General features: G+C 37.4%; 1 protein-coding gene across 1 annotated transcript in view; it reads left to right on the forward strand.

The window, feature by feature from the left end:
- The window catches only part of IQCM (IQ motif containing M), a gene marked incomplete at both ends in the record, with an annotated part of 432,498 nt that overhangs the window by 102,602 nt on the left and 305,272 nt on the right, over positions 1 to 24,624 (forward strand). The window contains 2 exons of the mRNA XM_079697111.1: positions 12,072 to 12,162; positions 16,252 to 16,346. Coding sequence (XP_079553237.1) covers positions 12,072 to 12,162; positions 16,252 to 16,346 — 186 coding nt within the window. The remainder of the gene's footprint in view (positions 1 to 12,071; positions 12,163 to 16,251; positions 16,347 to 24,624) is intronic.

A 24,624-nucleotide genomic window follows, 5' to 3' on the forward strand; every position in this document is an offset into this window, starting at 1 on the left:
TTAGGAAGTGGGCCACACAGCAAGAAGTGAGCAGCAGGCAAGTGAGTGAAGCTTCATCTGTATTTACAGCTTCTCCCCATCGCTCGCATTATCGCCTGAGCTCCACCTCCTGTCAGCATTATGGTGAGTTGTATAATTATTTCATTATATATTACAATGTAATAATCATAGAAATAAAGTACACAATAAATGTAATGGGCTTGAATCATCCCAAAACTATCCCCCCACCGTCTGGTCCATGGAAAAATTGTCTTCCACAAAACTGGTCCCTGGTGCCAAAAAGGTTGGGGACCGCTGTTTTAGTGGTTTAACTTGTCTGTCTTACTCCTTGGTCTGACATGAGAAGACCATGCCCCAGGTAGCTGCCCCTCCAGCGTGGCCCATCTAAGCCACCTGCCTCACAGTCTGAAGCAGAGCTGCTCTGGCCAAGTCAAAGAACCATGAGCAAGAATCATCTAAACTTATAATCCACTGAGTTTTGGTTTGGTTTGGTATGTAGCATTATTGTGGTGGTATTGGTGACACTGGAGGGAAATTGGTAAATTTGATATATATTTTAGTGACAGGTTATGAGTTTCTGGTTTGAGTGGGTGGCTGTGTGGTGATGTCATTTACTGACACAAGAAAGACAAGAACAGTATTTGGAAGAGAAGACCAAGGTTTCTATTAAATACATTATATTTGAAATGCTTATTAACATGCAACTTCACATGTAAGACAATTATATACATGGGTCTGAAATTTTGAGGACGGGTATGGCCTGGAGGATAAAGTTTTAGAGTCACTGGTGTATGGATATATTTACCCAAGGAACTGGATGAAATCTCCCAAGGAACGAATGAAGTTAACACAAACAAAAGGGCTTATGATAGAGGCTCATGGCACTGCATTTTTTAGAGGTCTGATAGAAGGAGAGAGATTGAAAATGAGCAGTCAGGTGTTCATAGGATGGAGACCAGGAGAACTTGTCACATAGTCTCTACACAATACTAGGGGAATTTGTATACAGATACATCCAGTTAGGGTTAGTGTTAGGGTTAAGGTCTTATTGTATCAATGTTAATTTCTTGGGTGGGTATTGTGAATGTGTAGGAGATGTGCTTGTTTTTAGGAGTTATGTGATGAAGTATTTAGGGGTGAAATGTCATACTGTTTGCAACTTTCAAATTGTCCAGCAAAAAATAATGTATACACACATCTTTACATAACTGTGTGCATACACATATATCAGTAAGGCTACAAAGTATTTGACTTAAACAACTAAATTAAGAAGCTTAATTTATTAGATGAGTACAGAACAACAGTGAGAGGATGTACATTTTCAGACAAGTATGGAACATTGTGAAAACTGACTACATATTGGTCTATTGAGTAGGGGTCAATACATTTAAAAGATTTTAGAATTATATAAATCATGGTCTCTGATTACAGTGAAATTAAATTTTAAAATAATAACAATGATAATTTAAAATCCCATTATTTGGAAAATTATAGATTATTTATAGAAAGTATGGAGGATGGATTGGAGGGTATCATGGTTGGAAGCAGGAATCCAAGTGAGGAAGCTATTAGTGTTCCAGCAAAGAGATGGTAAAGCTCTGTGTTGAGACAGTATGAGTGGAAAAGTGGAAGGGATTTGATGACTGATTGTACTAGGAGGCTGAGGGAGAGTGAGTAGTAGAGGTGACTTCTGGGGTTTGATGGATGATGGTGTCATTAATTGTGAGAGGGGACATGATCGGAATGTCTTTGGGACATGCATATAGAGATAGTTATTCAAACTTGGCACTTGAGAGTGGTCTGAGCAAGATATAGAGACTTTGTGAAGTATCCACATTTACATGATGAATATAGCCATGGGAATGGACCAAATCATTCAAGCAAAGGGTTAGAAGGCAGTCAAGGAAAGAGCTGTGGGGCGTACACAACAGCTGAGGTAGTCATAGCAAAAAGAGCCCATGAAGGAGACAAGTGAAATAGTCAGAAGTGAAGGAAATTGAATGGATGATTGACTCCAGATGAATGAATGATTGATTCCAGCTGAACTCTGAGAAAAACATGGTAAATAGTGGTAAGGACTAGAGTTCTTTGGTTGGAAGTTCTAATGCCTTATGTTTCATTTGTTTGATTTCATTACAAAACCCCCAAATGTTCATCACTTTACCTGCATTTTCTTTTCCCAGTCTCCCTGTCTCTTACTAATCGTTTTAACCAGAAGTGATTTATAGTTTATGTTCCAGAACTGAAATTCTAGAGTTGATGTAATTGTTTTAGAGACTAGATTTTACATAAAGGGAATGGTTGTGAACTCAGAGATGTTATAATTTGCCCCAAGTCACACAGTAAGTCTTGTTCTCCATCTAAAGGTTTATCTAAACTAATTAGAAGTAATGTAGGATTTTCATATGCTTTAATTGCCTTTCTAGAAATCTTCATTAACTCTATACTACTTTTTAAAAAAATTATTTATTTTTTATTTATTTTTATTTTTGGCTGTGTTGTGTCTTCATTTCTGCACGCAGGCTTTCTCTAGTTGCGGCGAGCTGGGGGCTACTCTTTGTTGTGGTGTGCAGGCTTCTCATTGAGGTGGCTTCTCTTGTTGCAGAGCACCGGCTCTAGGCACGCGGGCTTCAGTAGTTGTGGCATGTGGGCTCAGTAGTTGTGGCTTGTGGGCTCTAGAGTGGAGGCTCAGTAGTTGTGGCACACGGGCTTAGTTGCTCCACGGCATGTGGGATCTTCCCGGACCAGGGCTCGAACCCATGTCCCCTGCATTGGCAGGAGGATTCTCAACCACTGTGCCACCAGGGAAGCCCCTATACTACTTTCTGAAGGGGGTGTAACTGCACTTATTTTCTATTTTGGATGCAGTACTAACATGATTTAGTTAAATGGTACTGTAGAGGGCTTTCAGTTTAGCAATTAAATGGATTATCCCTAAAGTTTTTTAATACTTTTTTCTCAAAATGGGCATATCTTTTGCTTTATTTATTATTGTAGTAGCACAAGCTTAGTTCCTTTAGCATCACTGTAAAATTCACTCTCTAGATATCTGGGTTGCATGTCTCGTGACATTTCCCCACATCCTTTTTCTCCTTCACTTTTCTGAGTGATTTTCATGTTAGTTATGCTGTCCATTGAGAGTGGCAATCTTTTATTAATCATTATATCCTATATCTCCTCTCTAGGAGTTAGCATGACAGTTTTCACTCAGTAGATATTCCTTAAATAAGTACAATTAAAATATGCATATTGGGTATCCTAGTGATTAAGAATGCAGGCTGTAGGGACTGCCTGCCTGGGTTTGAATATTGCCTCTACCTCCTGCTAGCTGTATAACCTTCAGAAAGTTAATCTCTGTTTCTCTGCTTCAGTGTTCTCATCTGTAAAATGGGGATAATAATAGTACCTAATTTATGGGGTGGTTGTGAGAATAAAATATGCTAATCTGTATACAGCAAGTAGTGCACTTGGCGTATGGCAGATATTTTTAAATGTTTCTATTTTTAAGACTCTAACTTATAAATTCTTTCTCTACTTCTTCACTTTAATACGATATTTCTCAGCTTACTGTGTATCTTTATATAAAGTGTGTCTTCTGAGCTCTGTAGTCACCCTCCAAAGTAAGCATGGCAGAAATTATCCTTTTCCCATAGTTAGGCACCTGAGGCCCCGGGAGCTCTGCCGGGGGGCAGTGGAGCAGAGTGAAGAAGAGTGAATTTACAGTCAGAGGGATATGGGTTTGTGCCCTGGTTCTGCACGTTTTAACTTAGAACTTTGGTAAACTGTTTTCCTGTATAATAGAGAATAATCACAATACTTCACCAAAAAACAAAAAAACGGTTTTGAGGTTTAAGTGTGAGATAATTCACAGGGAATGCTAACCAACACTCCTGATATAAACAGTCAATAAATATTAGCATTCTGTTTTCGATTTCTCCCAATTTTTTGTGTTCTTTTTTATACATTTTAAATGTAGATTATATAATGCTATCGACTGTGCTCTTTTATTTGTTAGCATTGACACACCAAATAGTTTGTAAAATTTCTGAAACAGGGTTTAATCTCATATGTTCTGTGTATCTTTAATATCTTTTTAATATACCTGAACTAGTAGCTAGAATGTCTTTTTTCTTTATTAGTTTCTGCTTTATAACAAAGTGAATCAGTCATACATATACATCTGTTCCCACATCCCTTCCATCTTGCGTCTCCCTCCCTCCCACCCTCCCTATCCCACCCCTCCAGGCGGTCACAAAGCACCGAGCTGATCTCCCTGTGCTATGCGGCTGCTTCCCACTATCTATGTACCGTATGTTTGGTAGTGTATATATGTCCTTGCCTCTCTCTCGCTTTGTCACAGCTTACCCTTCCCCCTCCCCATATCCTCAAGTCCATTCTCAAGTAGGTCTGTGTCTTTATTCCTGTTTTACCCCTAGGTTCTTCATGACAATTTTTTTTTCTTAAATTCTATATATATGTGTTAGCATACGGTATTTGTCTTTCTCTTTCTGACTTACTTCACTCGGTATGACAGACTCTAGGTCTATCCACCTCATTACAAATAGCTCAGTTTCGTTTCTTTTTATGGCTAAGTAATATTCCATTGTATATATGTGCCACATCTTCTTTATCCATTCATCCGATGATGGACATTTAGGTTGTTTCAATCTCCAGGCTATTGTGAATAGAGCTGCAATGAACATTTTGGTACATGACTCTTTTTGAATTATGGTCTTCTCAGGGTATATGCCTAGTAGTGGGATTGCTGGGTCATATGGTAGTTCTATTTGTAGTTTTTTAAAGAACCTCCATACTGTACTCCATAGCGGCTGTAACAATTCACATTCCCACCAGCAGTGCAAGAGGGTTCCCTTTTCTCCACACCCTCTCCAGCATTTATTGTTTCTAGATTTTTTGATGATGGCCATTCTGACTGGTGTGAGATGATATCTCATTGTAGTTTTGATTTGCATTTCTCTACTGATTAATGATGTTGAGCATTCTTTCATGTGTTTGTTGGCAGTCTGTATATCTTCTTTGGAGAAATGTCTAGGGCTTCTGCCCATTTTTGGATTGGGTTCTTTGTTTTTTTGCTATTGAGCTGCTTATAAGCTGCTTATAAATTTTGGAGATTAATCCTTTGTCAGTTGCTTCATTTACAAATATTTTCTCCCATTCGGAGGGCTGTCTTTTGGTCTTGTTTATGGTTTCCTTTGCTGTGTAAAAGCTTTGAAGTTTCATTAGGTCCCATTTGTTTATTTTTGTTTTTATTTCCATTTCTCTAGGAGGTGGGTCCAAAAGGATCTTGCTGTGATTTATGTCATAGAGTGTTCTGCCTATGTTTTCCTCTAAGAGTTTGATAGTTTCTGGCATTACATTTAGGTCTTTAATCCCTTTTGAGCTTATTTTTGTGTATGGTGTTAGGGAGTGATCTAATCTCATACTTTTACATGTCCCTGTCCAGTTTTCCCAGCACCACTTATTGAAGAGGCTGTCCTTTCTTCACGGTACATTCCTGCCTCCTTTATCAAAGATAAGGTGACCATATGTGCGTGGGTTTATCTCTGGGCTTTCTATCCTGTTCCATTGATCTATCTTTCTGTGTTTGTGCCAGTACCACACTGTCTTGATTACTGTAGCTTTGTAGTATAGTCTGAAGTCAGGGAGCCTGATTCATCCAGCTCTGTTTTTCGTTCTCAAGATTGCTTTGGCTATTCGGGGTCTTTTGTTTTTCCAAACAAATTTTGAAATTCTTTGTTCTAGTTCTGTGAAAAATGCCAGTGGTAATTTGATAGGGATTGCATTGAATCTGTAGATTGCTTTGGGTAGTAGAGTCATTTTCACAATATTGATTCTTCCAATCCAGGAACATGGTATATCTCTCCATCTATTTGTATCATCCTTAATTTTTTCATCAGTGTCTTATAATTTTCTGCATACTGGTCTTTTGTCTCCTTAGGTAGGTTTATTCCTAGATATTTTATTCTTTTTGTTGCAATGGTAAATGGGAGTGTTTTCTTGATTTCACTTTCAGATTTTTCATCATTAGTGTACAGGAATGCCAGAGATTTCTGTGCATTAATTTTGTATCCTGCTACTTTACCAAATTCATTGATTGGCTCTAGTAGTTTTCTGGTAGCATCTTTAGGATTCTCTATGTATAGTATCATGTCATCTGCAAACAGTGACAGCTTTACTTCTTCTTTTCCAATTTGGATTCCTTTTCTCCTCTGATTGCTGTGGCTAAAACTTCCAAAACTATGTTGAATAAGAGTGGTGAGAGTGGGCAGCCTTGTCTTGTTCCTGATCTTAGTGGAAATGGTTTCAGTTTTTCACCATTGAGGATGATGCTGGCTGTGGGTTTGTCATATATGGCCTTTATTATGTTGAGGAAAGTTCCCTCTTTGCCTACTTTCTGCAGGGTTTTTATCATAAATGGGTGTTGAATTTTGTCAAAAGCTTTCTCTGCATCTATTGAGATGATCATATGGTTTTTCTTCTTCAATTTCTTAATATGGTGTATCATGTTGATTGATTTGCATATATTGAAGAATCCTTGCATTCCTGGAATAAACCCCACTTGATCATGGTGTATGATCCTTTTAATGTGCTGTTGGATTCTGTTTGCTAGTATTTTGTTGAGGATTTTTGCATCTATGTTCATCAGTGATATTGGCCTGTAGTTTTCTTTCTTTGTGTCATCCTTGCCTGGTTTTGGTATCAAGGTGATGGTGGCCTCGTAGAATGAGTTTGGGAGTGTTCCTCCCTCTGCTATATTTTGGAAGAGTTTGAGAAGGATAGTTGTTAGCTCTTCTCTAAATGTTTGATAGAATTCGCCTGTGAAGCCATCTGGTCCTGGGCTTTTGTTTGTTGGAAGCTTTTTAATCAGAGTTTCAATTTCAGTGCTTGTGATTGGTGTATTCATATTTTCTATTTCTTCCTGATTCAGTCTTGGCAGGTTGTGCATTTCTAAGAATTTGTCCATTTCTTCCAGGTTGTCCATTTTATTGCCCTAGAGTTGCTTGTAGTAATCTCTTATGATGTTTTGTATTTCTGCAGTGTCAGCTGTTACTTCTCCTTTTTCATTTCTAATTCTATTGATTTGAGTCTTCTCCCTTTTTTTCTTGATGAGTCTGGCTAATGGTTTATCAATTTTGTTTATCTTCTCAAAGAACCAGCTTTTAGTTTTATTGATCTTTGCTAACATTTCCTTCATTTCTTTTTCATTTATTTCTGATCTGATCTTTATGATTTCTTTCCTTCTGCTAGCTTTGGGGGTTTTTTGTTCTTCTTTCTCTAATTGCTTTAGGTGCTAGCTTAGGTTGTTTATTTGAGATGTTTCCTGTTTCTTAAGGTGGGATTGTATTGCTATAAACTTCCCCCTTAGAACTGCTTTTGCTGCGTCCCATAGGTTTTGGGTCGTCTTGTCTCCATTGTCATTTGTTTCTAGGTATTTTTTATTTCCTCTTTGATTTCTTCAGTGATCACTTCATTATTAAGTAGTGTATTGTTTAGCCTCCATGTCTTTGTATTTTTTACAGATCTTTTCCTGTAATTGATGTCTAGTCTCATAGCATTGTGGTCGGAAAAGATACTTGATACAATTTCTATTTTCTTAAATTTACCAAGGGTTGATTTGTGACCCAAGATATGATCTATCCTGGAGAATGTTCCATGAGCACTTGAGAAAAATGTGTATTCTGTTGTTTTTGGATGGAATGTCCTATAAATATCAATTAAATCCATCTTGTTTAATGTATCATTTAAAGCTTGTGTTTCCTTATTTATTTTCATTTTGGATGATCTGGCCATTGGTGAAAGTGGGGTGTTGAAGTCCCCTACTATGAGTGTGTTACTGTCGATTTCCCCTTTTATGGCTGTTAGTATTTGCCTTATGTATTGAGGTGCTCCTATGTTGGGTGCATAAATATTTACAATTGTTATATATTCTACTTGGATCGATCCCTTGATCATTATGTAGTGTCCTTCTTTGTCTCTTGGAATAGTCTTTATTTTAAAGTCTATTTTGTCTGATATAAGAATTGCTACTCCAGCTTTGTTTTGATTTCCATTTGCATGGAATATCTTTTTCCATCCCCTTACTTTCAATCTGTATGCGTCTCTAGGTCTGAAGTGGGTCTCTTGTTGACAGCATATATATGCTCTTGTTTTTGTATCCATTCGGCCAGTCTGTGTCTTTTGGTGGGAGCATTTAATCCATTTACATTTAAGGTAATTATCGATATGTATGTTCCTATTCCCATTTTCTTAATTGTTTTTGGTTTGTTATTATAGGTCTTTTCCTTCTCTTGTGTTTCTTGCCTAGAGAAGATCCTTTAGCATTTGTTGTAAAGCTTGCTTGGTGGTGCTGAACTCTCTCAGCTTTTGCTTGTCTGTGAAGGTTTTAATTTCTCCAACAAATATGAATGAGATCCTTGCTGGGTAGACTAATCTTGGTTGCAGGTTTTTCTCCTTTAGCACTTTAAATATGTCCTGCCACTCCCTTCTGGCTTGTAGAGTTTCTGCTGATAGATCAGCTGTTATCCTGATGGGGATTCCCTTGTGTGTTATTTGTTGTTTTTCCCTTGCTGCTTTTAATATGTTTTCTTTGTGTTTAATTTTTGACAGTTTGATTAATATGTGTCTTGGCGTATTTCTTCTTGGATTTATTCTGTATGGGACTCTCTGTGCCTCCTGGACTTGATTAACTATTTCCTTTCCCATATTAGGGAAGTTTTCAACTAGAATCTCTTCAAATATTTTCTCAGTCCCTTTCTTTTTCTCTTCTTCTTCTGGAACCCCTATAATTTGAATGTTGGTGTGTTTAATGTTGTCCCAGAGGTCTCTGAGACTGTCCTCTGTTCTTTTCATTCTTTTTTCTTTATTTTGCTCTGCAGCAGTTATTTCTACTATTTTATCTTCCACGTCACTTTTCCGTTTTTCTGCCTCAGTTATTCTGCTATTGATCCCATCTAGAGTATTTTTCATTTCACTTTTTGTGTTTTTAATCATTGCTTGATTCATCTTTAGTTCTTCTAGTTCCTTGTTAACTGTTTCTTGCATTTTGTCTATTCTATTTCCAAGATTTTGGATCATCTTTACTATCATTATTCTGAATTCCTTTTCAGGTAGACTGCCTATTTCCTCTTCACTTGTTAGGTCTGGTGGGTTTTTATCTTGCTCCTTCATCTGCTGTGTGTTTTTCTGTCTTCTCATCTTGCTTTTCTTACTGTGTTTGAGGTCTCCTTTTTGCAGGCTGCAGGTTCGTAGTTCCCATTGTTTTTGGTGTCTGTCCCCAGTGGCTAAGGTTGTTTCAGTGGGTTGTGTAGGCTTCCTGGTGGAGGGGACTAGTTCCTGTGTTCTGGTGGATGAGGCTGGATCTTGTCTTTCTGGTGGACAGGTTCACGTCTGGTCGTGTGTTTTGGGGTGTCTGTGGCCTTGTTATGTTTTTAGGCAGCCTCTCTGCTAATGGGTGGGGTTGTGTTCCGGTCTTGCTAGTTGCTTCGCATAGGGTGGCCAACACTGTAGCTTGCTGGTCGTTGAGTGAAGCTGGCTGCTGGTGTTGAGATGGAGATCTCTAGGAGATTTTCCCCGTTTGATATTATGTGGAGCTGGGAGGTCTCTTGTGGACCCGTGTCCTGAAGTTGGCTCTCCCACCTCAGAGGCACAGCACTGACTCCTGGCTGCAGCACCAAGAGCCTTTCATCCACCCAGCTCAGAATAAAAGGGAGAACAAGTGGAAAGAAATAATTACTAGAAGAAAGAATGAAAGAAAGAAAGGAAGGAAGGAAGCAAGGAAGGAGGGAGGGAGGGAGGGAGGAAACAAGGAAAGAAAGAAAGGAGGGATGGAGGGAGGAAGGAGGGAAGGTAGGAAAAAGAGAAAGAAGATAATGTAAAATAGAATAAAGTATGATAAAATATAATAGCGTTATTAAAATAAAAAAGTAATTATTAAAAAAATTAAAACCAAACCAACCAACCAAACAAACAAAAAAACCCCCAAAAAACGGACGGATAGAACCCTGGGACAAATGGTGGAAGCAAAGCTATATAGACAAAATCTCACACAGAAGCATACACATACACTTTCACAAAAAGAGAACAAGGGGAAAAAAAATCGTAAATCTTGCTCTCAAAGTCCACCTCCTCAATTTGGGAGAATTTGTTGTAAAAAGAGGAAAAGTGGAAAAAATCATAAATCTTGTTCTCAAAGTCCACCTCCTCAATTTGGGATGATTCGTTGTCTATTCATGTATTCCACAGATGCAGGGTACATCAAGTTGATTGTGGAGCTTTAATCCGCTGCTTCTGAGGCTGCTGGGGGAGATTTCCCTTTCTCTTCTTTATTCTCACAGCTCCCGGGTCTCAGCTTTGGATTTGGCCCCGCCTCTGCGTGTAGGTCGCTGGAGGGCGTCTGTTCTTCGCTCAGACAGGACGGGTTTAAATGAGCCGCTGATTCGGGGGCTCTGGCTCACTCAGGCCAGGGGGAGGGTGGGTCACGGAGGCGGGGCGAGCGTGCGGCGTCAGAGGCCGGCGTGACGTTACACCAGCCCGAGACGCGCCGTGCGCTCTGCCGGGGAAGCCGTCCCTGGATCCCGGGACCCCGGCAGTGGCAGGCTGCACAGGCTCTCCGGAAATGGGGCGTGGACAGTGACCTGAGCTTGCACACAGGCCCCTTGGCAGCGGCAGCAGCATCCCCAGCGTCCCACGCCCGTCTCTGGGGTCCGCGCTTTTAGCCGCGGCTCGCGCCCGTCTCTGGAGCTCCTTTAAGCAGCGCTCTTAATACCCTCTCCTCGCGCCGCACCAGGAAACAAAGAGGGAAGAAAAAGTCTCTTGCCTCTTCGTCAGATCCAGACTTTTTCCCGGTCTCCCTCCCGGCTAGCCGTGGTGCACTAACCCCTTCAGGCTCTCTTCCCTCCGCCAACCCCTGTCCTCTCCCTGTGCTCCGACTGAAACCCGAAACCAGAGCCTCAACTCCCAGCCCCGCCTGCCCCGGCGGCCAAGCAGACAAGCCTCTTGGGCTGGTGAGTGCCGGTCGGCACCGATCCTCTGTGCGGGAATCTCTCCGCTTTTCCCTCCGCACCTCTGTGGCTGTGCTCTCCTCCGCTACTCCGAAGCTTCCCCTCCACCACCCGCAGTCTCCGCCCGCTAAGGGGCTTCCTAGTGTGTGGAAACCTTTCCTCCTTCACGGCTCCCTCCCACTGGTGCAGGTCCCGGCCCTATCCTTTTGTCTCTGTTTATTCTTGTTTCTTTTGCCCTACCCAGGTACGTGGGGAGTCTCTTGCCTTTTGGGAGGTCTGAGGTCTTCTGTCAGCATTCAGTAGGTGTTCTGTAGGAGTTGTTCCACGTGTAGATGAATTTCTGATGTATCTGTGGGGAGGAAGGTGATCTCCGTGTCTTCCTCTTCTGCCATCTTCCCCCAGCTCCTAGAATGTCTTTAATAGATACATGACTCAATATTTTGTTGCAGCGTTTCAAACTGTTAGTCCCATTATTTGTACAAAATAGAAAGTAAGAGATATTTAAAGAATATTTATGTAGGTTTCTTTTTAGACTCTAAGAACTAGATTTTTTAAATAGCAGAACCTTTGCCTTTTGTGGACTTCAGTCTTTCTATCAAATGGAGGAGATTTCTGGAGCACTCAGTGTTCCTATTTACATTAACTAATGATTGCTAAATTATTTTAAAATAGCGGCTCTGCGATAAAACCTCAGCCTGCTGAAGATAAGGATGATAATAACGCTGATACGTATAAACGAGGCTTTTTGTACTCATTGGAATGTGCTGTATTCTTGCAGACATTTCTCTGGGAGCTATCTCCTTTCTGATATATGTGGTTCATTTACTCTACACTTTCAGTCCTTAATTTTAGTAATTGCAAAACATCTGAGGAGCATGGGGTGGAAAAAACACTCAAATGTTTTTTTACCATATCTTTGTGTTAGTAATTTTTTTGAAAAATATTGTACCTGTTATTAGAAAAATCTGTGATTTGCAATTTAATTCAAAGAATGCACTTAGAACTTGAAAACTAATAGTATACAATTAAAGCTTTTCTTTTGAATTCCAGAACAAGTTAAACTGGGTAAAATAGTGACTGATATTGATTCAGTGAGTAAAAAAATGGAGAAAGAGAAGCAACAGCACCATGCGAAGACCAGGTAATGTGTAATTGGCTAACTTATAGAAAACATACACTATTCTACTTTGCCAGTATTTGTTGACCAATTGTCATGGTTTCTCAAGTCTGTTAACACCCCATGCATAAGGCTAATTTATCCTTCTGCTTGAGTACCTCAAAGCATATTAATTATCAAAATTTTAGTTTTCAGTTCAATTAACTTTTGAACTGGAAGATGTCTGAACAGTTAAGCAAACCATCTGGGTTTTACAGTGCATAAGCTCAAATCCAATTTGTGACTTTCTTGAGAAAACTGCCATATTTTATGATAATATTACATAAGTTTGGTATTTTAATAATTCATCTGCAGCTATTATGGAGCAGAGTTGTTATCATTTTTCTTTTTTAATATAATAATTTAAAGTTAGTCTTTTTCTAACAGAAGGTGAGGGTGATCCTACTGAGCATAGTTTGAAGGCAGGAATTTTGAGCATTGCTTCTGCTTTCCAAAGGTGTCTGGAGATGTGTCAGTTACTTTTCTGAGTTATTCCACTAAATAACAGCATCATCTTTGGGGTAATGTTACAATTGTGTACATAATTTTTGGCCCTAAAGCTACAGATAGAACCTCTAAAGGCCCTTCAGCACATTTTGTAGGAACATTTATACTTGTAGAATGTAAATACTGCTCTGTTAAAATGTATTTTTCAGTGGCTTGTTTGGTATTAATTCATTATATAACATGGTCAGAAATGTGGGGTAATTGGCACAGCTATAAATAATAGAAATTAGAGAAAATGTTGCTGTGGCTGTAAAGAACGTCCTGGATCTCCAACATTAATCCTGCAAACTGTGCTTAGCACTACAAGTTTTATGCTCGGAAGTAACCACTTTCTTGGCTTAAAGTGTAATACGATACTGGAATTTGGAAGAGTGGAGTATACGTACAGCTTTAATACTGAGGGTTTGGTTTTATCCTTGGTAAGAGAAGATATTAATTAGGAAGGAAAATAAATGATTGTATTGGAAATTTACTAGTTAAAAAAAATGTTCTTTTGCCTTTACTTAAGTTAAGCTGAGACCCAGGTTAGTCTAGAAGAGTGTTACCTGCTAAAAGAGTAGTTAATATAGCAATTTAACCAAACAGTTTAGAATTTCAGCTAAACTTTAAAACTAGAAAAGCTAACTGAACTAGTGTTGAAAAACTACCATTTTCAGTGTATTTAAATGGGGCTGTAATCCACGGAAGAATAGTAATAATTTAGGGAAAATTGGAGCACACATTAATAATAAATCTGATCAGGTTTAATATCTTTCAGTATGTCTTTCCCAAGAGAGTTGAGTATTTCCCAAAGAATTGTTTCTTCAGCAACTGGTGAAAGATAAAGATCTCTTGACATCCTAACAATCCATGTTTAATGAAAACAAATCCTGCTTAATGAGGAAGATCAACACCCTTTGAAATTAAGAGCAAGTACTTCAGTGACAGCCTGGGGTACATAGAGACTGAACTTCAATCCACCAAGGCTGCCTTGTCTTTTTTTTTTTTTTTTTTTTTTTTGCGGTACACGGCCTCTCACTGTTGTGGCCTCTCCCATTGCGGAGCACAGATTCCAGACGCGCAGGCTCAGCGGCCATGGCTCACGGGCCCAGCGGCTCGCGGCATGTGGGCACGAACCTGCGTCCCCTGCATCGGCAGGCGGACTCTCAACCACTGCGCCACCAGGGAAGCCCTGCCTTGTCTTTATTTATAGCTAACTTATGGTGGTAACTTGTTTTCGTACCACAGCAGTTGGCTTCTTTTCATAAATGTTAGAAGTGACTTAGCCATAAAGGTATAAGCAACAGAAAGGAAAATGATGTCAGTCAGGAAATCAGGTAGGGGGTTGTTAACAATGCAAGGAAGGCTTTTGGACTAATTAGCATGAACTGCTCAACTCTTTGTGAGACCCTGGAAAGGTTTCTGTTCAAGACAAATAGAACCCAGAGAGAGGAGTTGTACAGAAACGACTTATAATTTCCTAGAAGATGCTGTGGAAAACACTAGTTTTTAAGGTGACACATAATATTTTTAGGTAAACCATAAAAATATTGACCCAACAAAAGAAATTTCCTTGGAAAATACATGAAGAAATATGATGGAATCTTATAAATGTATGTTTTTTTTTCCTTTTCCCAAATTTCTCTATGTTTGACTTGCAAAGGAAAACAAAATTGAATACTTCTGCATTTTCAAGTTTAAGTTTAAGGAACTGAAGTTCTTCAATACACCTTTGAATTCTAACTTCAAAGATTAATTATCATACATTAAATACTCTTTTTATTTCAATAATGATAAATGTGACTGCATTCTAAATATTAATTTTCCATCAAGGAAATTTATTTATTATGCATTTATTTATTAGAGCTAATTTTTTAGTTGATAATATTTGGTACATTTGAAGGTATGACAACTGCATTTCTGTAAATGCATTCTGTATTTCAGGCAAGTGAGCCTCAACTTCTTCCCCTAGTTTTGTGATCAGTGGGAGTTTCTTATGTGTTACATAACAATTTGTATTTAGGTTATTCTGATCAATTTAATAACAGAATGAGGATATTATAAATTAATGATAGAATTCCTCATGGCATTTCACATTTGTGTTGAAACAACTCTGGTATTTCACCTTAATGTTTGTACAATATTTTGCTTAAGTGAACGAATTGTGGTCTGCTTCTGTTAGAATCTTTCATTAATAGGGAATCATCGAAAAATGCAATTAATAGTTCTAATTTGGAGATTTAACTAGTAGTTAACCAGGGACTAGTTATAAGGAAGCAAAGCAAACTACAACTATATATCTTGATCCCATTCTTGATCATAGAAATAAAATTCTAGAATTTCAAATGGAGTTTTGCAAAGCTGCCTACATACTCAAACCTCTTATATTTTCCCTTGACAATCTGATTTTGTCATATAAGGGGTACCTCAGTTCTTTGGCCAACTGCATAAATGTGACCACATGAGTGACAGCTAGACTAATGGATCCTATAAGTCACTCATTTATTTACTATTTATTGAACACCTACTATATGCCAGATATGAAACTCAAAAGCAGACAGTCACAGACTTTCTTCATAGACCCTAGTTTTTTGATGGGTAGAATGTTTTAAAATCCTAAAAATTTATGTAACATTTCTATAATATTTGAACGAGCAATTGCATTTCTAGACCAAAATAATGACGTGAATCTTTGTACATTTACAAAGAAATATATTCACTATATGTTATCAAGTATAAAAAATAAGCTAAAAAGTTCATGTATATTTATGTACACCTAAACATAGAGAAGGTGTGGGGTATATTACACATGTTAATCGTGACAAATGGAGTGAGTATAAAGTAGTAATAAGGCGCTTACTTAGTTCCTTAAATCCCACTGCCTGGATTCAAATCCTGGCTCCACCCATTTGTAGCTGGAGTAATCTGAACTATATACTACTTAACCCCTAAATCTCTTAGTCTCTTCCTTTATAAAATGAGTATAATAATAGTAAATATTCAGAGGCTTGTTGTGAGTATTAAATGCGGTAAGACACATAAAGGGCTTAGAATAGTGCTCAGCTCATAGGAAGCATTTAAGACTTTGCAATTATTATTCATGTACTAGAGTAGTGAATTAGGGGTAATTTTTATTTTCTTACTTTTGCTTATTTACATTTTCTAAAGTTGCTACATGGTCCCCGTTTTTTGATTCAGCTGACTTGGTTGAAGCTCTCCAAGTCATGATAGGAAAACATATTACTTAAAATCTCTTGCAAAACAGAAGAAACAGATATGATGCATGTTCATTTTTCTGATTTTTATTAGAATTTTTCTTTCAGAAAGCAAATGTTCCTATGTTATCCCTGCATAGATCCAGCAAAATTTGGTATTATTTTGTCTTCATTCAATAATAAATATTTATAGAGGGCCTACCATGTGCCCCTTACTCTGCAGTGAGGGTCCTGAGGATACAGTAGTCATAGTCTCTGTCGATAGGAGATGAGGTTTTCTCTCCATGATTAGCATCTAATCCTGTAACATTAGTCTAGAAAGTTTGATTACTAGTAAATCACTCAAAGCTCTACCTTAATCTTTTGGAAACAGAATGGTGGACTCATTTTGTGCCTTCCCCATCATCAACCTTGGCTTGCACTTACGACCCATGACCTCCTCTTCCATGGGGCTTTTGAAAGAAAATGGTGAGTCACACTGCTTAAGTGTGGAAGCAACACAGTGCCTTTCATTATTTTGTATTCATTTAAAATGCAAAGGCAAACAGCTAGTATTGAACAGTCATTTCCTTTATATTTCATTTCAAATAATGTGTCACAAGATAGAGATTTCAGAAACAACCACTAATAACTAATTTTCAGCTCCTTTATTTGAACTTTAGAGATTGGATTTTTTTTAATGTGTGTAAATATTGAAGGTTTTAGGAAATTATAAGGATAAATTCTTATAATTTTAAACGTCTCTCTATAGTTGAGTTTTTGTTGTTTTAAAAAAATATGTATTTCTTCAAAAGAAAATATAGATGACCCTCTAATGTCCCTTAAGTGTGACTGAGCAACTCTCTGGAACTTGGTGAGCTATGTGATGACCTTGGGGGCTGTTGATTCAAATAAACTATTTTGTAGTTTTCTCTCTTTTTAACTTGTTACATATGTTCTTGGGCTTCAGGCTGTCATTAAGAGAAAACTCTTCTTGTAGAGTGGGACTTTGATTGATTTTGGAATACGTTTTAAAAAATTTGCAGAATAAACTCCTCCTTGGGTTCTCAAGGCACTCTTGTTTAAAATTTCCTTTATCCATCTACAATTTTACCAGCCTTTATTTGTTTGAATTATTATAGAAGGAATTTAAACATCAACTGGAGGCTCATCAAACACATTTTTATTAATCGAACCAATATTCATCCAAACTATTACTGTTTGTGACTATAATGTCAGAATCTTAAACACATACAATAGGTCTATTTAAAATTTTGGCTTCTTATATTTGTCCATAGCTTAAATTCTTTTAAGGCTTGATCAGATAATTTGAAGCCCCAGGATAGTAGAATAATGTGTGGGTCTCAGGTGAGTCTAGCATTAAGTATGTATGTAAAGAGGTAAGTGCTGTCAAAAATTCCTCATATGGTACAGGGTCCAGTGGGTGAAATAGTTTTAATAGATAACAGTCTTAAAATCTGATAACCCTAGGGACTTCCCTGGTGGTCCAGTGGTAAAGAATCTGCCTTCCAATGCAGGGGACATGGGTTTGGTCCCTGGTTGGGGAACTAAGATCCCACATGCTGCAGAGCGACTAAGCCCATGCGCCACAACTACTAAGCTCTTGTGCCTCAACTAGAGAGCCTGCGTGCTGCAAATTACAGAGCCCACATGCTCTGGAGCCCGTGGGCCACAACTAGAGAGAGAAAACCCACACACTGCAACTAGAGAGAAGCCCGCCCGCTGCAATGAAGAGCCCACATGCCTCAACGAAATTCCTGTGTGCCATAACTAAGACCTGACGTAGCCAAATAAATAAATAAATAAATAAGTAAATAAAATAAACAAATAAAATATTAAAAAAAAACCCCGATGACCCTGAAAGCTGAGGTTTACAGCCCTTAACTACGATGTAGTGAAAGTTCTACTAATTGTGTGACATTTAGAGTTTATTCAGGATCATCCTAAGGGTTGATGAAAGCCTCTGTTTTCAAATACCATGCACCTCAGGTAAATCACATGTGTCTTTCCCTTGTGGAGGAGCCTATTAGCCCATTGAAGTGTTTGGTAATTCTCATGGCTTTAGTTTGAAAGTAGATATGTGAGTCTTCTTTCTCTGTATATGTGGAGCTTACTATGCAGGAGCTTGACCACTGTTTGTTTAGTGCTAAAGATAAGATAGAAGACCTTTCTTCTAAAATATTTGTTGAGAGGATCCCAGTTACTAGCTATAGATTATTGTGAAATTGTGAGTGTAAGGCTGGCACCTACATGATATGTTTTGAGATTTGCTAAAGGTTCTAGCTGTGCAAAAATGTTCTGCTGAAATATCTGAAATATTTACTAATAGAACTATAGCTTCATGAAAGCTAAAGAATTCATATACTTATCACAGTGACTGGCACATATTGGGCATTAATAAACATTTGTTAAATGAATGTATGAATGAATGAAGATAAATTAAAAGGAGAAGCCACTCAAATGGAATATACTTCTGTATGTATCTATGTGTCTGTTTCTACACAGTAATCTAAAACTTGATAACTGATAAAAGAAAAAAGAATTTGGGAAAATAAAATACAATAACAACAGCAGTGAATATAAACATGCAAAAGAATAACACTGGACACTATCTTTTTATAGTTCTTGTTTATGCTGATTATATGTAGACTGCTCAGATACCATAAAAATAAGTAAAATGTTATGCAGTGTACTTTACATGATTTAAAACCAAATTGTTGGGCAGATTATTAGTTTTATGATGTAAGTCTCTCAATACTCATAAACCTCCTGGGAAATTTAAAGTTAAACAGGCTAAAAGTATAAAAACTGGCAGTAAAAATCATTATTTCCAAATGCTACAGGGTAGCTATCCTTTTTTCCTTAAAATGAAAGGTATTTTTAATCAAGTAAGATGGGAATTTCATCACTGCTTTGTTGTATGTGAGGTTTTTGTTTTATTTTGTTTTGTGTTAAGCTAAACTGCTCTTTTATAATTGCAACATTTAAAAAAATAAGGGCAGAAATATCTGAAGGCCTGTGGCCAGAAACTTATTTTATGTAAGCTACTAGTAAAATGTAAAAAATGTTGATTTTCTTTTTGAATAACCTAGGTGTGGTCCTGGCTTTGTGTCTTGGGTGAAGAAATAATGAATATATTTTTTATGCTTGCTAATTTTTTAGTTCATTTTAAGACTAGAGTCTAAAATTTGTACAACAAAGCCTTTTATCCACATATTATTGCAACTCTGTTTAGTTTAGTAAGTTACAGCTTCACTGAATGTCTGAAACAGCCACTGAGGTCTGTTTAATAACAGAATGTTGCTTAAATTGTGAGAGAATATAGATCTTGTGGTGTTCTCTGGGGTGTATGGTAATTTACTGGGCTCTTAAAGTTGCCCAATTTTTTTTTTAGGATAAATAAATTATTCTTACTAAAGGAAAGGAAATTAGAACATAGGAATTAAGACAAAATCATGATTTCTATCCATTTGACATGGTATATAATAATAATATAATATATTTATAATATTATATATGTAAATGTATATACCTTATACTGCTTGAAGCCTTGCCTTTTTAAAGCAGTATAGCACAGTGATTAAGAGTGAAGGCACTGGAGTTATTGTAGTTACTCTAATGAGGTTAGAATTCTGACCCTGCCAGTTTCTAGCTGGGAAACCTCATTCAAGTTAACCACTCTGTGACTCAGTTTCCTCATTGGTTAAATTGGGAATAATAACAATACCTACCTAAAGTTTTTTGATAATGCTTGTGAAGTATATATCATACATCCTAGTGCTTAATAAATTGAGCTGTAATTCTTAGCTACAGTTCCCTTGATATACATAGTAAAGCATGATAGACTTGAATAGGCTTTGACCCTGTCCTAAAGGACGTATTACTAGAAGCACAAGACACACCTCATTACAACTTTGCCTTACACTATCAAAGCACTGAACTCAAGAAGTGAGGTTTATGGTTATTATGTAAACACAATCATGGCAGCCTTTCCTGGATTCAGCTATTTTTGCCATTGTCATTGTTCGCATCCTGTTCTAGACCTTGACTCTGCCTGTTTGCCCTCCTATTTCAGTGAATTTGGAAGGCCATTCTTAAAATGATATTCCTCAAGCACCCCTTTCACTGGTGATTTTTCTCCCCATCTTTATGATTCTAAGGGAATAGGCCCATGGTAGAAACTCTTTAACAGACTTTTTCAAAGAGAGTTCTAGGAAGGTGGCCATGTGTCAAAGAAGCCCACGTTGCTCTCTTTAAGAACCAGTTCTCCATGTGGCCTGGTGCAGATCCTTTCAGTTCTCTGTCATCCTCAAGGAAAGAATGAAACTGCCCTCAGTGAAAAGGATGAAAGGTTAGAAAATGTCCTTTTCCTGTATGGCTGCTTCTCAGATATTAAAACCTCTCTACATAATCATTGGTAGGAGAGAAGAGGACCAATCCCCCCATAGTCTGCTCTTGGCAAGATTTCTTACCTCTCCCTACTTGCTAGGTTCACAGCCTTGAGACCCTCAGGATGAATCTTATTAAATATGTCCTTTAACTCTGTCTACATTAGTCTCCACAAGACACCAAGGACTTCCAGGTCACCTCTTATCATTAAAACCCCACTATCTATATAATTCTGTATGTCTTTCTTTTCTGACTTTATCCCTCACCCTTCCCACCTCTGAAACCTGTTTACTCTTATTCTTGAACTGCTAGCCAGTAGCCAGCAAAAATCCTGAATCCTTAACCTCTTCTAAGTGTTCCCTTCACCTTCTTGGTCTAGTTGAAATCTGTGCTCTGTCCCCAACCCTCAGGACATTTATTTCTCGGCTGCTCCCTTAAGAGGTGATGGTCTTCTCTCCCTCTCATGCTTCATGTCTCTGGGACTGGAGATGGTGAGGTGATCTCCTTATTCCTCATGCTGTTTCTAGACCATTCTCCCTCCCTCTTCACTATATCTCCCAGCTTTGAATATCATGTCATCAAATGATACCCTTCATTACCTCTCCTTCCTACTGTAATCTTTTGATTTGTATCCATTCTCTCATATCGTAAAGATTTTAGCCCCTGGATCCTTGTAACTTTTACTAGCTCTAGTCTTGTAATAACTCTTTGTGATTTTGGTATCCAAATAAATAAGCTCTCTAACTCATTGGCTTCTTGATTCCTTGAGCTCTTCTCCAATGAGTATGGTGCCTGTCATACTATATATATATATATAGATATATATATATACACACACACACATATATACACACATATACATATATATATACATATATATTCTCATATATGTATATATATATATATATATATGTATATAACTCTCAGAGAATATATATATATATATTCTCTGAGAGTTATGGCCTAGAGACCTTTGAAATAGTTCCAAAATCTCGTTTTGAAGAGCACCACCAGTCAACCAGACTACCTTCTAAACTCCAACGTTTTTTTTTAACTCCCACTGGGTGTCTTGGGGCCCCTGATGTTCATAGGCCTGCAGATTAATTTTTGAACTTTTTCTCGAGCTATACTCATCCTCTTGGTAATTTTATCTAATCCATAGCTTTAACTACCATTTATATGCAGATGACTCCAAATTTATATCTCTAGCCTGGTCATTCTCCTCAATTCCAGCTCACATTCAAATGCTTAATCAGCATTTCTGCCTGGGTTTTTATTAGGCATTTCGAACTTAACATGTCTGACTCAGGGACTTTGTACATGTTGTTTTTTGCCTGGAAAGCTCTTTACCTTAGACGTCACAGCATCACTCCACTACCAATTCTGGGCTTTGTCCAGATGCCTTCAGATCAGTGAAGCCATCCCTGACCAGCCTATTATAGTAGCAACTATATCCCCCACCCAGCCCCATTTACCAGTCCTGCTTTATTTTGATCTTTAACATTTAAGTCCTCAGGACATATTGCCTATTACTTATCTGGTTTTGGCTACTCCTGCTAGAATGTAATCTCCATGAATGCAGATAGTTTTGACTAATCAATTCATTAATAAATCCCTTGGACCCAGAATCATTCCTGGAACATAGGAAGTGCTCACTATATTTTGCTGGATGAATGAAGATACTATTTTATTTTCTAAAAGAGTGGTAACAATTTTCATGTTTATTTTTTCTATTCAATGAGGAAAGTTATCTAATTTATCAGAATAAATATTTTCACCAATGGAACTCAAATATGTTGTTGTCATTTTGAATAAAAAAATTACAGCTAGAAAAAATACAGCTGTGTGTGTGTGTGTGCACTCATGTTTCTGAGCGTATCATGAACAAACATGTAAGGAAAGACTTCTGGGTACAGGACACCTAAAATTGCTAGTTAAATATTAAAAAAATAACTTTAGTAACCTGGCTGAACTGCCAGGAAAGGACAAAAATAATAAAAGCAGAAAATATAGGAAAGCCTGATTCCATAGGGGTTTAATGTTCCTTAGAGTAATTTGTTTTTTAGGGCTTATACTTATTCCTGGTGGCCTAGAACTTTCCTAGTTAAAAAAAAAAAACTGGCATCACTTTTCTCTGTCTTCCTGTCTGTCTGTCTATCTATCTATCTACATATCTATCAGCATTTATTGTACATGCATGTATTTGTTGTCTGGCCTCAGGTATCTAGAATTAGATTAATAGAAATTATGGTTTCATGATGCATTATCATCACTTGTCCATGAATTGCCCTCTTTAATTTATTTTTTGTATTATTTAGTATTATCATGAACACAAATAAAATCATCCCTCAGCCCAAAAACTATAATATTGACAGAAACTGTCATCTACTGTGCCACTTGCAAATTCTATCCCTTTGCTTCCACCCCAGATTTGGAGGAATTCTGTTACATTCTTGGTACTAATCCTTTGTTAATTATATTGTGGCTAGTCTTTTCACTTTATTTAAGGTGTTTTTGATAAACAAATAATATTGATTTAAATACAGTAAAATTTAGCAAAAATCTTATCCTGTCCAGGATAATAAAAGGGCTATGAAGCACTTTAGATTTGCTCTTCCTCCATTTTGAATTTCTTACTATCATTTTCCATTATTTCAATTTTCTCTTTTTTTAAACTTTAATCCCACAAGCCATGGCATAATTGTTATTAATTATTAAAGATAATGTTTATTTAGATATACCTGCCTCCAGGTAGATTAAGAATTGAGAAAAACAAAAATTTTTAGAATGAAATACAGATGGACATGAAATATCCTTCCTTTTATTTAGGCCTTCTTAGAACTGTCTCAATAATATTTTATAATAGTCTGCATTTTTAAAAAAGATTTATTTCTATGCATCTGATGTTTTTGATGCTATTTTAAATGGTGTCTAAAATTTTATTTTATCCCCACCCCCTTTTCTGGAATATAGAAATACAGTTGATCTTTTTGCACGGACCTTATATCTTTATGGCTTTTATAAATTAACTTACTACTTCTAGTAGTTTATCTGGTTTATATGTTGATCATTTTAGACTTTCTATATACACAATCATGTTGTCCATGAATGTTGACAGTTTTTGTTCTTTCCTTCCTATTCTAGAGCTTTTATTTATTTTTTCTTTCCTTATTGTGGTAGTGAACACCTGCTACACTATGTAAAATAGAAGTGGTGAGAAGCTTTCTTGTCTCATTTCCTATCTCAGAAGGAATTATTATATATGTTAGCATTAAGTATAATGTATTGTGTTTGTTATACTCTCCTTATTATACTAAAAAGTTCCTAGGTTGCTAAGAGTTTATCATGAATCGATGTACTTTATCAAATGATTTTCTTTTTATCTCTTAAGATGATTGTATGATTTCTTTCATTTGTTCTTTTTTAAAATAACTTTATTTAATTTATTTATTTATTTTTGGCTACGTTGGGTCTTCGTTGCTGCGTGCAGGCTTTCTCTAGTTGCGGTGAGTGGGGGCTACTCTTTGTTGCGGTGTGCCGGCTTCTCATTGTGGTGGCTTCTCTTGTTGCAGAGCACAGGCTCTAGGCCCACGGGCTTCAGCAGTTGTGGTACGCGGGCTCAGTAGTTGTGGCTCACGGGCTCTAGAGTGCAGGCTCAGTAGTGGCGCATGGGCTTAGTTGCTCCGCAGCATGTGGATCTTACCGGACCAGGGCTCGAACCCATTTCCCCTGCACTGGCAGGAGGATTCTTAACCACTGTACCATCAGGGAGACCCTTCATTTGTTCTTTTAATGTAGTGAATTATACTCATTGGTTTTCAGATGTTAAACTAATATTCAACCCTGGAATAAACCTAATATGAATTCAATTTGCCAATATTCTTTTGAGGGTTTTTTCATTTTATTGAAGAGAGAAATGACCTGTAATTTTGCTTGTTTTCATCTTCTTTCAGTGTTAGTAAGTTATGTTTATAATGATATTCTAAATTGTCAAAAGTATTGCCATAAAGTTGTCCACAGTAACGTTTGTACTGATGTCTCCCTTTTAATTTTTGATATTAATTATTTAGGCGCTCTCTCTCTCTCTCTCTCTGTCTCTCCCCCCCTCCCTCCCCCCCTTCCTTCTTCCTGTTTCTCTTTGGTCAGTTTTGCTAAAGTCAGTCAACTTTATTGTTTTCTTTTTTATTTAAACCAAATTTTTAGCTTTGTCAAATTTCCCTATAGTACACTGCTGTCTATTTCATGAATTTCTATTAACTGCTGTATTTTCCTGATCTTCATGCTGTGGTTAGCTCTGACTGAGCACCCTGAGACCCTAATATTTGTTATTGGTTTTACTTCAGCATTTACTCATAAC

Source organism: Hyperoodon ampullatus (assembly GCF_949752795.1).
Source record: "Hyperoodon ampullatus genome assembly, chromosome: 1".
Taxonomy (NCBI): domain Eukaryota; kingdom Metazoa; phylum Chordata; class Mammalia; order Artiodactyla; family Ziphiidae; genus Hyperoodon; species Hyperoodon ampullatus.